Here is a 13,086-nt window from a genome sequence, read left to right as displayed (position 1 = left end):
GTACCCTGGCACGACTGAAGGGCAGTATCCTGAGGATGGCCTTCCTGGACAACACTGGAACCTTCCTCCCCCCTGCCTTCGAGACCTGGTATGAGCCAAACGCTGCGGGCGCCGACAGTGAGGAGCGAGACAAGGCCCGTAAACGCCGCCCGGTCTCTGTGTCGCCCTCCACCTCCCAGGAGCTGCAGGAGAGCCAGTATGCGGTGGTGTGCTCTGAGAAACAGGCTAAGGTCATAGCACTGCCCTCACAGAACTGCATCTTCAAACACAGCATCACAGAGACATCGTTCGTCCTGAGGGCTGACGTGGTCCAGATGAACATAGGGAACTGTGTGGCCTGCTTCTGTGCTAACGGACACATCATGACCCTCAGGTGAGTCAGTGAGCCATACAAACACACACACACACACACACACACACACACACACACAGACACACACACACACACACACACACACACACACAGGTAAAATAGATGCATCACGATGTCTCTGTGATGCTAAGTCGAAAAAACACACAACCATTTTTCCAGCCAAAGATAAAAAGCAAAAAAGCAGAAATATAGACAAAGTTAATCACTAACCTTTGATGATCTACATCAGATGACACTCATAGGACATCATGTTACACAATACATGTATGTTTTGTTCGATAATGTGCATATTTATTTCCATAAATCTCAGTTTACATTGGCGCGTTACGTTCAGTAATGTTTTGATTCCAAAACATTCAGTGATTCTGCAGAAATACTCATAATAAACATTGATAAAAGATACAAGTGTTATTCACAGAATCTCCTTTTTGCAACCGCTGTGTCAGATTTAAAAAAAACTTGACGGAAAAAGCATAATCTGAGAACGGAGCTCAGAACTCAAATCATTCAGAGGAATATCCGCTATTTTGGAGTCAACAAAGTTAGAAATAACACAATAAATATTCACTTATCTTTGATGATCTTCATCAGAAGGCACTCCCGGGAATCCCAGTTCGACAATAAATGACTGATTTGTTCCATAAAGTTCCATAAAGTCCATCATTTATGTCCAAATAGCCACTTGTTGTTAGCATGTTCAGCCCAGTAATCCATCTTCATGAGGCGCAGGCACTTCGTCCAGACAAAAAACTTGAAAAGTTCCGTTACAGTCCTTTCGAAACATGTCAAACGATGTATGGAATCAATCTTTAGGATGTTTTTAACATAAAATATCAATAATGTTCTAACCCGAGAATTCCTTTGTCTAAATAAAAGCACTGGAACGAGAGGTAACTCTGTCGGGAGCGCGCGTCACGAGACCAAGGCACTCTGCCAGACCACTGACTCAAAGAGGTCTCATGAGCCCCTCCTTTATAGTAGAATCCTCATTCAAGTTTCTAAAGACGGCTGACATCTAGTGGAAGCTATAGGAAGTGCAACTTTGTGTTGTATGTGGTCTCTCTCTCTGTCTGTCTGCAGTCTGCCGGGGCTGAGACCGCTGCTGGATGTAAACTACCTGCCACTAACAGACATGCGGATAGCCCGGACCTTCTGCTTTACCAACCTGGGCCAGGCCATGTACCTCACCTCCCCTACTGAGATACAGAGGATCACATACAGCCAGGAGACCTGTGAGAACCTGCAGGTCAGGACCACGTAAATACACACACTCACACACATGTAATACAACTGTGTTAATGTGTGTATGTGTGTTTCAGGAGATGCTGGGAGAACTGTTCACACCAGTGGAAACCCCAGAGGCTCCCAACCGAGGATTCTTCAAGGGCCTTTTTGGGGGAGGAGCAACTTCCCTGGACAGAGAGGAACTATGTAAGTGACACACATAGAACATAACACACACCTACTATAGTGTACACATGCACAGAGAAACTATTTTATCTATATATTCAGTGTTAAGTTTGCCACATTTCTCTATCCCTCTCAATCTCATTCTCTCCCACTCTTTTTCCTATATCTTTGTCTTTCTGGCTCTCCCTCTCCCCCTCTCCTCTAGTTGGTGAGACGCAGGCGGGTAAGGCGTCCCGTGGCCTTGCCCAGCACATCCCAGGTCCTCAGGGCCTGGAGGGCATGAAGGGGGCAGCCTCGGGTGTGGTGGCCGACCTGGCGCGTGCCCGGATAGCACTGGATGAGAGAGGGCAGAAACTGGGCGAGCTGGACGAGAGGACGGCTGCCATGTTGGCCAGCGCCGACTCCTTTGGCAAACACGCCCACGACGTAAGACATTACATTATGATACGAAACATCAAACTAATCTGAGATCAGTGTCTTGGGGCAACTTCATCCTGTAGGAAGGTGTTATATTATGAGGCTACACTGGAAAAAAGAAGGAACCCACACTCACTGAAATATTCTTACGTTTTAATGTTAGTTTTTTTAGCAGCAGAGGTCAGAAAAAATGGACGTGGTCAGAGCAAACAGCTTTCTTCAGCATTCAAACGCTGGCGAAGGCTGCCCTCGAAACGCTGACAATAAAAACGTAAAGAATATTTCAGCGAGTGCAGGATTTTCCTTTCTTCCAGTGTATGGCTTTTGAACCCTGCACCCAAATATTTTTTGTTGCCACAAACCTTTGAGCTGAGCATGCCAATTCCTCATTTAATTCCTGTTTAATAACACAAATTCGTTAGTGTCCGGAATAGCCCTTAGAGCAAGACAATGGGGAGTTTTCTGTAACACTCGTGTTCCATTTTCCCCTCTCTAAAGATGATGCTGAAGTGCAAAGACAAGAAGTGGTACCAGTTCTGATCTGAGAGGGGGGAGCAGAGCCAAAGGGACATAACTTCATCTGGACTCTACATGCCCCCCTCCTCCATCTCTCTATCCATCCCTCCTTCCATCTCTCCTTCCTCCGCTGGACACGTGGGACACGCTTTCCTAGCACAATATTGTATACTGTATTTACTTCAGTCATAAGGTTACAAACTGAGGAACGGACTGGAGAGAAAAGAGGTGTTCTCTTTTTTGTTCTTGTTTGTTTTTCCCATCTGTGACCTGCCGATTGACTGGAGCTCTGGGGTTCCCTCATCCTCATTCGGCAAAATGTTCTGTGCCGTTGTCTCTGCTCCAACCAATCCGGGGCATACACTAACAGACACATTCAAACACAACTGAGAGAAAAAATAAACAATGAAGAAACAACTACAAAAAAAAATCTAAATGTAAAAAGAGGAAAAAAAGAATATATATACATAATTATATATACATAAATCTATATAAATGATCAAAACTGTATTCACTTCCCACTGTCAAGTGCAAAACAACAAGAGGACAACTTTCAGGCGGAGACAAACTGGTGGTGTGAGGGGCAAAGGAAGCTCTACTCAAAGTCACAGGAGGTGATATCATAGTTGCAGGATAAAAAAACAGGTAATTCCAATGTACACTGGATCCCCTCTCCTTGCTCCGACTAGACTCTCCTCATCATATAGATTCACTGTTTTCACATCGTTCCCAACTGTATTATACATGTTTTAAAGGTAGAGTCAGCTGTATGATGTAGATGCACAAAGTAAACAGCATAGTGGGTCAATTTCTGCAGCAACTAAGAGCTTTGGAGCACGAGGCTAAACCTCTCAGCTGTTTTGGTCCCGTGGCTACCATACTGTAAGTGCGCAAAACGAACCCGTGCGTGCACAGAAGCAGATACTCTGTGTGATTATGTGAGAGCGAAGTCTTGTATCTTGCTCATTGCCATAGCTGTGGTGCTGCTCGTGCAATGTAAATTCGCTAACTCTACCTTTAATTAATCTCTTCTTGTTTATTGTTTGTTTTGTTCTGTTATTGTAAATCTGTTTTTCTTTTTCTTAGCTGTCGTGAACATTGTGAATGATGATGTGTTTTTATTTGGTCATGTTGCCAGTATGTTTTGTGTCTTTATTAAACTCCCATAAAGCTATCCTTATAAAAAAGGGCTGGATTCAAAAACAGGTCATGGATATAAAATACATAGATTTATCATTCAGATCAGTACACGTCACCATCAATAATGTTTCATATCAGGTGTCAGACACAGATCAGAACTCCAGAGGCAAGACTGTCACTGTCTCCGTCTCTCCCTGAAGTCTTTTATTTGACATGTAAATGCTACCTTCCTCCCTGACCTCATCATGCCATTAACATCTGCTACAGTTTGGGCTTGTTAGTGACCCTGTATGAAAGATGTCAGTGTTCCAGTAGGCCTATACACTGCTGGTCTATCCAGACCTATTGGATTGATATTCAGGAGTAAATATACTCTATGGACATGTGATCCTGAAGTGCACGTGAACTTGGTGATTACTATTAACACATGGGAATAAACCTATTTGTTTGTGTTCAAATATGCAGGACTATATATACAGTATGTACGTTCACGCAAAGTCATACGTTTTTGAAGACTGAAACTTTTCTAGTTTTCCTTGAGAATTGTCCGTAAAATATTTTGTCAGTTTGAGTGGTCTGTTTATTGACATTTTATTTATTTAAATGTAAGAGACGCTGCTATATGTGTGGTGTGTCGAAACCGTCTGTTGTTTAGAAATCTGTTTCTATCCCTATTTCAGTGGTGAAAGCACTCATTTGTATGTCCTTCAATGCTCTGCCAGGCTTCTCTATCGTTCTGTTGTAAATAGGTAAATAATTTGACAATCTAAGGCCAATTGGAAAAGTGTTGGGTGTTGCTCAAGCAAGCGACTCAAGGACAGCTGCCATATTTTTAATGACGCCAAAGAGTTACTTTAGCTTTCGTTTCCTTGTTCCGTTACTCAACTTGGCATTCCAGAAGTTTGACTAATTAAAATACAATAGGCATAGGTCTATATGGGGCCTTGGGAACTGTGCATTCTGACCCGGTCACTGGGCTAGGTTCCCTTCTCAAGGAGAGTGGGATATGCAAAAAAAAAAACATTTACAATTCACACATGCATATTAATACACACTTGTACATGTGTGAAATAGGACAAATATAAGCACCCACCAAATGATTATTATTAGTGAGGGTAGCAAGTTTTTAGTATGGAACAACCATTGTATTCACAACATTGTGCCCATCATAAAAGTTCTAAAGTGGTATTTGGCTAACTTCTAAGTAGCCTGCACCTTCTCCTAAAAGGACCATAGGAGCATTCCACTGTTGCTATGACCAGCACATTATCTTAAATGTTCAACTTTGTGGTCTTTGACATTGTTTCGTGCTGTATGATCGATAATGACTTGTTTTCTTGTCTCAAAATGCTTAATTTTGGTGACCAATCAATCTGTGTCAAATCAATTGTGGAAAATCAGCAAGAGTATGGGAAGAAAAGAAAAGAAACAACACAGTAACCACAGTAACGACACAGTAAGCACAGTAATGACACACGAACCACAGTAAGGAGAGGATGTCTGCATCAGCAGGATGATGCAACCTCTGTGTAATGTGGCTCCATCATTGACCGGCCTCGCATGTTCAGTGTCTCAGTCTGCACACATCATGCTTCATCTCTCCCTGGCTTGTCTTCTAATGCATTCTCCTTCTACTCTAGTAACAATTCCAAGTGGCTCATTTTGGAGATCCTAACGTGCAGGTTTGGTCTCTTTTTCTGTGTTCTAGTATGCACTGTTGTGTGGTTGTTGATAGGTAGCCCTGCTTCAATCTTCCAAGGAGAAAAAATGACTTACAAAAAAAATTATTAAGGTCCTTCCCGTTCATTCTAGATCTCTTTTATTTTTCAGATTTTCGATGAGTTTTCTCTTGTCTTTGAGTGAGTTGTTTCTTGCCCACACACTCAGTACGCAGTATTCTTCTTACCTGCTATTATTCATACTCACAAGAGGGAGTCTGTCCGCCATAATGCCATTTCTGTCCTGGATTTAACAGTTATCAGTGGGTTGCAGTGTTTTCTCATTGTAGCCAATTTTCTTGTACAGTTTTATGCAAATTTCACATGGATGTTTATGACTTTATCTGCTGCCACAAACAATTTAGAAATAATTCTGTAGATAGAAATGACTGTGCAATGGAAAATAAAAGTGGAAAACATGCATACCTTTGGTGTCGGTTTATTCTCCATGTTTCTTCATGAAGACTAAGGTGAATGCATTGTGTCATCTTTGCAGGGAGGTGCTGCTCCTTTAATTATTTATCAATAAGTCAGTAATAACTGGTTACAGTACTGACTTGAGGCCGAAGCTATAGTCATACAGCATTGATATAAGATCTGGGATATCTAAAAGTGTGTGCCTCAGACAGTAACATGTAGTTTGAGGGTTAAAGCTGAGCATCAGGATGATCTCATCAAGGTCAAGTCCCAGAATCCAGACTCCAGGCACAGTTAGTGATGAATCAAACATTTTCACTAGATGGCAGCAAACACTCACATATCAGTTCCATTCATTTGAGTGGAATCCAGGCAGGACCTCTAAGACACAAGAGCATTGGTATGGTACTGGGGACTAATCATAGTGGGGCTACTGGGGACTAATCATAGTGGGGCTACTGGGGACTAATCATAGTGGGGCTACTGGGGACTAATCATAGTGGGGATACTGGGGACTATTCATAGTGGGGATACTGGGGACTAATCATAGTGGGGATACTGGGGACTAATCATAGTGGGGATGCTGGGGACTATTCATAGTGGGGACACTGGGGACTATTCATAGTGGGGATACTGGGGACTATTCATAGTGGGGATACTGGGGACTATTCATAGTGGGGATACTGGGGACTAATCATAGTGGGGATGCTGGGGACTATTCATAGTGGGGATACTGGGGACTATTCATAGTGGGGATACTGGGAACTATTCATAGTGGGGATACTGGGGATTAATCATAGTGGGGATACTGGGGACTATTCATAGTGGGGATACTGGGGACTATTCATAGACTGGATACTGGGGACTATTCATAGTGGGGATACTGGGGATTAATCATAGTGGGGATACTGGGGACTATTCATAGTGGGGATACTGGGGACTATTCATAGTGGGGATACTGGGGACTATTCATAGTGGGGATACTGGGAACTATTCATAGTGGGGATACTGGGGATTAATCATAGTGGGGATACTGGGAACTATTCATAGTGGGGATACTGGGGATTAATCATAGTGGGGATACTGGGGACTATTCATACTGGGGATACTGGGGACTTTCCTGTAACTGGCAAACACTTAAGTATGTGTGAAAGGTACATTTGGTCATTGAATATGGAGCTAGATGATGAGGGTACTACATTTGTCAGGATTTTCATTAGGAAAAAGCTAAATAACTCACTACTAGAGTGTTTATCTGGTTATTTACTGAATAATTAGGTTGAGGGAAAATAGTGAAGTGCTGTGAACTTTTTTCCTTCACAATGTTCTTCATTTTGCTCACCAAAATGACCACCAGTGGACCCAGCATCGTGTTTGAGTGGCTGAAGACCCTCAAGCTCTCTCCAGTGCTGACTCCAGGCATAAGCAACATAATTGGTCATTTCGTGCCCCTGGCCACTAGGGGGCCCCTGGCCACTAGAATAGTAGTTTAGGAACTCAATCAGGTCTCAACTTACAAGAGTTGGAATACTAGAAAACACAAGGTGCAAGTTTGAAATGTGGTTGTGCATCAGCAGTTTTTCACTTGTTTTGTCAGTCACTGATAGTCACTCAATTAGCCATGTCAGCTGACAATTATTAGATTGCAAAGTTAGTCTAGTCAGTTATCTAAATGTCTGGTAATCATGGCAGAATGACCAACCGGGCAAGCAGGGCACATACCCAGGGGCCCTGACCTCCATTGATTCGGTTACTCACTCTTGCTCAGATATCATTAACATGGCATGTGTAGAATTGCAGTAAATTATCTGTAAAACTGATCAAATTATTTCTCTCCACCCCATGGCAAAATGAGTAGAATTTCAGGAAATTAGCTTTAAAACTGCAAACATATATATATCTGCCCCATGGCAAAATGAGTAGAATTTCAGGAAATTAGCTTTAAAACTGCAAACATGTATATCTGCCCCATGGCAAAATGAGTAGAATCACATGGAACGTATTTTCAAATTGACAAAAATTCACTAACATCCCAAAATGTGTAGAACTGTAGAAAACTTGCTTTACAACTGCAACATGTTCTAAACGCCCAATGACAAAGTTGCAGAAAATTGACTTTAAAATGTAATTTTTTATCTCTGCTGTCAAGAGGGGGTAGCCATGGCTCTCTCAGTTTGTGGACTCCTTCGTGGATAACGGCTACTATGATCTGGAAGGCGATGGTGTCTACATACCACACCAACTACAAAGGATCCACGAAGCGGTGCAAAGGCTGAAAGCTGAGGATGAGGCGGTTGCCGTATTTCATGCTTGAGCCGATCCCCACCACGCCACCAAACAATCACCTGTTGGACCAGTACGGGTCTAAACTCCTGGAAATCCAAGTCTTGGATCGAACCAAATAGTGACCAGGTTGGGGGGAATGGGGGCGCGTATCTAGGTGCGCAGAGGAACCTGACACTTGGCAACAGGAGGGAGCTGGTGATTTACCCCAAACTGAAGCTGAAGAACATGATTAGGGATAAAGTCATCAGAGATTGAGTCAACCTTGCCAGGCCACCATACTCAAACAAGGTATACAGGTCACATAAAGGTTTTTGGTGTGCTTTGTCCTGTGTTGTTGACCTCATATGTTCAGAAACACTACCCTGTATTGATCTCACCTAAGTGACTGCTGCATCGCAGTGTGCTCTCAGGTTCCCAAGCAACCATTACAGGTGATTGAGCGGTCAGTGGTCAGTGCCCAGTCTGTCTTGAAGGTCACTTTGGGTTTACCATGATGAAATATATTAGTGGCTTCCAATATTTTTTACATCGTTATAATCTAAAAATGAGTTTATGTCAGCCCTCTACTCTGAGGGCAGGGGCTTCAGAGAGAAGTGCCAATCATAATCTAACCTTTAGAATAGGCCATACCCCACAAAACACAAACAAACGGTCTCTGGATCAACACCTCACCTCACACCTGTCAGGCCCGGTGCCAGTGTAACGAGTGTCTAATTGGTCATAGATCAGATTTATTTCATGCCTATCCTAATCACAAACACGAGATGAGAGAACAGAAGTGTCCCAGGCTTAGTGAGTTCAGTTCAACCTGGGGAGGTCTGAGTGAGTGTTGCTGTGGTGACGGCTGCTGAGGATCAATGATGTGCAGGATGATGAGGAGCCTTCAATCAGTCTCTAATTTCCTGTAGAGGGTTGCAATTTACAACCTGATTACTATTCATTAGTGTTCCCCTCCCTTCCCTTGGGGAAACGCTGTTCACTCACACTGACCTCAGCTGTCTAGTGTCCTCAGCTCTCAGGCCCCAGGGCTCTGGCCTAAGATGGTGGTTGAGAACTGGCAATAGAGTGGAGCATTATGAACTGTCATTAGAATGGAGCATCATGAACTGGCATTAGACTGGAGCATCATGAACTGGCATTAGAATGGAGCATCATGAACTGGCATTAGAGTGGAGCATCATGAACTGGCATTAGTATGGAGCATGATGAACTGACATTAGAATGGAGCATCATGAACTGGCATTAGAATGGAGCATCATGAACTAGTATCAGAGTGTAGCATCATGAACTAGTATTACAGTGTAGTATCATGAACTAGTATTAGAGCGTAGCATCATGAACTAGCATTAGAGCGTAGCATCATGAATTAGCATTAGAGTGGAGCATCATGAATTAGCATTAGAGTGGAGCATCATGAACTAGCATTAGAATGGAGCATCATGAACTAGCATTAGAATGGAGCATCATGAACTAGCATTAGAGTGTAGCATCATGAATTAGCATTAGAATGTAGCATCATGAACTAGCATTAGAGTGGTGCATAATGAACTAGCATTAGAGTGTAGCATCATGAACTAGCATTAGAGCGTAGCATCATGAATTAGCATTAGAGTGGAGCATCATGAATTAGCATTAGAGTGGAGCATCATGAACTAGCATTAGAATGGAGCATCATGAACTAGCATTAGAATGGAGCATCATGAACTAGCATTAAATCAAATCAAATCAAATTGTATTTGTCACATACACATGGTTAGCAGATGTTAATGCGAGTGTAGCGAAATGCTTGTGCTTCTAGTTCCGACAATGCAGTGATAACCAACAAGTAATCTAACTAACAATTCCAAAACTACTGTCTTATACACAGTGTAAGGGGATAAAGAATATGTACATAAGGATATATGAATGAGTGATGGTACAGAGCAGCATACAGTAGATGGTATCGAGTACAGTATATACATATGAGATGAGTATGTAGACAAAGTAAACAAAGTGGCATAGTTAAAGTGGCTAGTGATACAAGTGGCTAGTAACAACTTCCGGGTTGGAGCGAGCGGTCGCATCTGCACTCGGTCCGCAGGTAGTATTACATTTCATTACATTTCATTATAGTACAATGGTTTGATTTGTCTAATCTTAGCAATTTTTCCTCTTAGCTAGCTACATAGCCGTCTTTGTATCATAGATAATTGCGTAATTATCGTATTTCGTCGTCCTAACGCAGTCTACACCGCCCTGCAGCTAGCTAGCTAGCTAACGTCTACCGTTAGCTAGTCCACCGTCTACCGATTAGCAGCACAACCTACACTCAACTGAACGACTTGACTAGTGTAGTGTTAGCTAGCTACATAGTTGTCTTTGCTGTCTTCGTATCCAAGATAATTGTGTAGTTTAGAGTGTGTAGTTTTAGAGTGATTATCTTAATTTACCGAGGTTAGCTAGCAGCTATTCGTCGTCCTTAACGTAACAGAACTTCCGCACTCAACAATCCGGTCGCATTTCGCTTCGCTCCACAGGTAGTATCACATTTTTCATTTCATCACAGTACAACGGCTTGATTTGTTTGATCGTAGCTAGCTACATAGCTAGCTACATAGCCGTCTTTGTATCAAAGATAATTGTGTAGTCTTGAGCGATTTCCTAGGTTAGCTAGCCAGCTATTGTCGTTCTTTTAACGCAACGTAACGTAAATCAACACTGCTAGCTAGCCAGCTAGCCCCGAATAGCAGCACAGTAGCACAGTAGAAACCATTACACTCAACGGAACGACTTGATTAGTGTAGTGTCAACAACGCAGACACTGCCAGCTAGCCTACAACGCAGCCTGTGCCAGCTAGCCTACTTCAGCAGTACTGTATCATTTTAATCATTTTAGTCAATAAGATTCTTGCTACGTAAGCTTAACTTTCTGAACACTCGAGACGTGTAGTCCACTTGTCATTCCAATCTCCTTTGCATTAGCGTAGCCTCTTGTGTAGCCTGTCAACTATGTGTCTGTCTATCCCTGTTCTCTCCTCTCTGCACAGACCATACAAACGCTCCACACCGCGTGGCCGCGGCCACCCTAATCTGGTGGTCCCAGCGCGCACGACCCACGTGGAGTTCCAGGTCTCCGGTAGCCTCTGGAACTGCCGATCTGCGGCCAACAAGGCAGAGTTCATCTCAGCCTATGTCCCTCCAGTCCCTCGACTTCTTGGCACTGACGGAAACATGGATCACCACAGACAACACTGCTACTCCTACTGCTCTCTCTTCGTCCGCCCACGTGTTCTCGCACACCCCGAGAGCTTCTGGTCAGCGGGGTGGTGGCACCGGGATCCTCATCTCTCCCAAGTGGTCATTCTCTCTTTCTCCCCTTACCCATCTGTCTATCGCCTCCTTTGAATTCCATGCTGTCACAGTTACCAGCCCTTTCAAGCTTAACATCCTTATCATTTATCGCCCTCCAGGTTCCCTCGGAGAGTTCATCAATGAGCTTGATGCCTTGATAAGCTCCTTTCCTGAGGACGGCTCACCTCTCACAGTTCTGGGCGACTTTAACCTCCCCACGTCTACCTTTGACTCATTCCTCTCTGCCTCCTTCTTTCCACTCCTCTCCTCTTTGACCTCACCCTCTCACCTTCCCCCTACTCACAAGGCAGGAAATACGCTCGACCTCATCTTTACTAGATGCTGTTCTTCCACTAACCTCATTGCAACTCCTCCAAGTCTCCGACCACTACCTTGTATCCTTCTCCCTCTCGCTCTCATCCAACACTTCCCACACTGCCCCTACTCGGATGGTATCGCGCCGTCCCAACCTTCGCTCTCTCTCCCCCGCTACTCTCTCCTCTTCCATCCTATCATCTCTTCCCTCTGCTCAAACCTTCTCCAACCTATCTCCTGATTCTGCCTCCTCAACCCTCCTCTCCTCCCTTTCTGCATCCTTTGACTCTCTATGTCCCCTATCCTCCAGGCCGGCTCGGTCCTCCTCTCCCGCTCCGTGGCTCAACGACTCATTGCGAGCTCACAGAACAGGGCTCCGGGCAGCCGAGCGGAAATGGAGGAAAACTCGCCTCCCTGCGGACCTGACATCCTTTCACTCCCTCCTCTCTACATTTTCCTCTTCTCTCTGCTGCTAAAGCCTCTTTCTACCACTCTAAATTCCAAGCATCTGCCTCTAACCCTAGGAAGCTCTTTGCAACCTTCTCCTCCCTCCTGAATCCTCCTCCCCCCCTCCTCCCTCTCTGCAGATGACTTCGTCAACCATTTTGAAAAGAAGGTCGACGACATCCGATCCTCGTTGCTAAGTCAAACGACACCGCTGGTTCTGCTCACACTGCCCTACCCTGTGCTCTGACCTCTTTCTCCCCCTCTCTCCAGATGAAATCTCGCGTCTTGTGACGGCCGGCCGCCCAACAACCTGCCCGCTTGACCCTATCCCCTCCTCTCTTCTCCAGACCATTTCCGGAGACCTTTTCCCTTACCTCACCTCGCTCATCAACTCATCCCTGACCGCTGGCTACGTCCCTTCCGTCTTCAAGAGAGCGAGAGTTGCACCCCTTCTGAAAAAACCTACACTCGATCCCTCCGATGTCAACAACTACAGACCAGTATCCCTTCTTTCTTTTCTCTCCAAAACTCTTGAACGTGCCGTCCTTGGCCAGCTCTCCCGCTATCTCTCTCAGAATGACCTTCTTGATCCAAATCAGTCAGGTTTCAAGACTAGTCATTCAACTGAGACTGCTCTTCTCTGTATCACGGAGGCGCTCCGCACTGCTAAAGCTAACTCTCTCTCCTCTGCTCTCATCCTTCTAGACCTATCGGCTG

The 13,086-nt window shown here is 44.3% G+C and overlaps 1 protein-coding gene and 1 pseudogene across 1 annotated transcript in view; both read left to right on the top strand.

Annotated features, from left to right (window-relative positions):
* LOC115139277 (syntaxin-binding protein 5-like) overlaps positions 1-5,995 on the top strand; it is a 159,194-nt gene extending 153,199 nt beyond the window's left edge. Inside the window, 5 exon segments of the mRNA XM_065026296.1 lie at positions 1-373; positions 1,454-1,619; positions 1,693-1,804; positions 1,989-2,209; positions 2,699-5,995. Of these exon segments, the coding sequence (XP_064882368.1) occupies positions 1-373; positions 1,454-1,619; positions 1,693-1,804; positions 1,989-2,209; positions 2,699-2,740 (914 nt within the window). The 3' untranslated portion in view covers positions 2,741-5,995.
* Positions 5,996-7,337: 1,342 nt separating this feature from the next.
* LOC115140398 (sterile alpha motif domain-containing protein 5-like) lies at positions 7,338-8,771 on the top strand (annotated as a pseudogene).
* Positions 8,772-13,086: the final 4,315 nt, after the last annotated feature.

The sequence above is a fragment of the Oncorhynchus nerka genome, linkage group LG13 (genome assembly GCF_034236695.1).
Source record: "Oncorhynchus nerka isolate Pitt River linkage group LG13, Oner_Uvic_2.0, whole genome shotgun sequence".
NCBI lineage: Eukaryota > Metazoa > Chordata > Actinopteri > Salmoniformes > Salmonidae > Oncorhynchus > Oncorhynchus nerka.
This window is presented reverse-complemented; position numbering and strand designations above follow the sequence as displayed.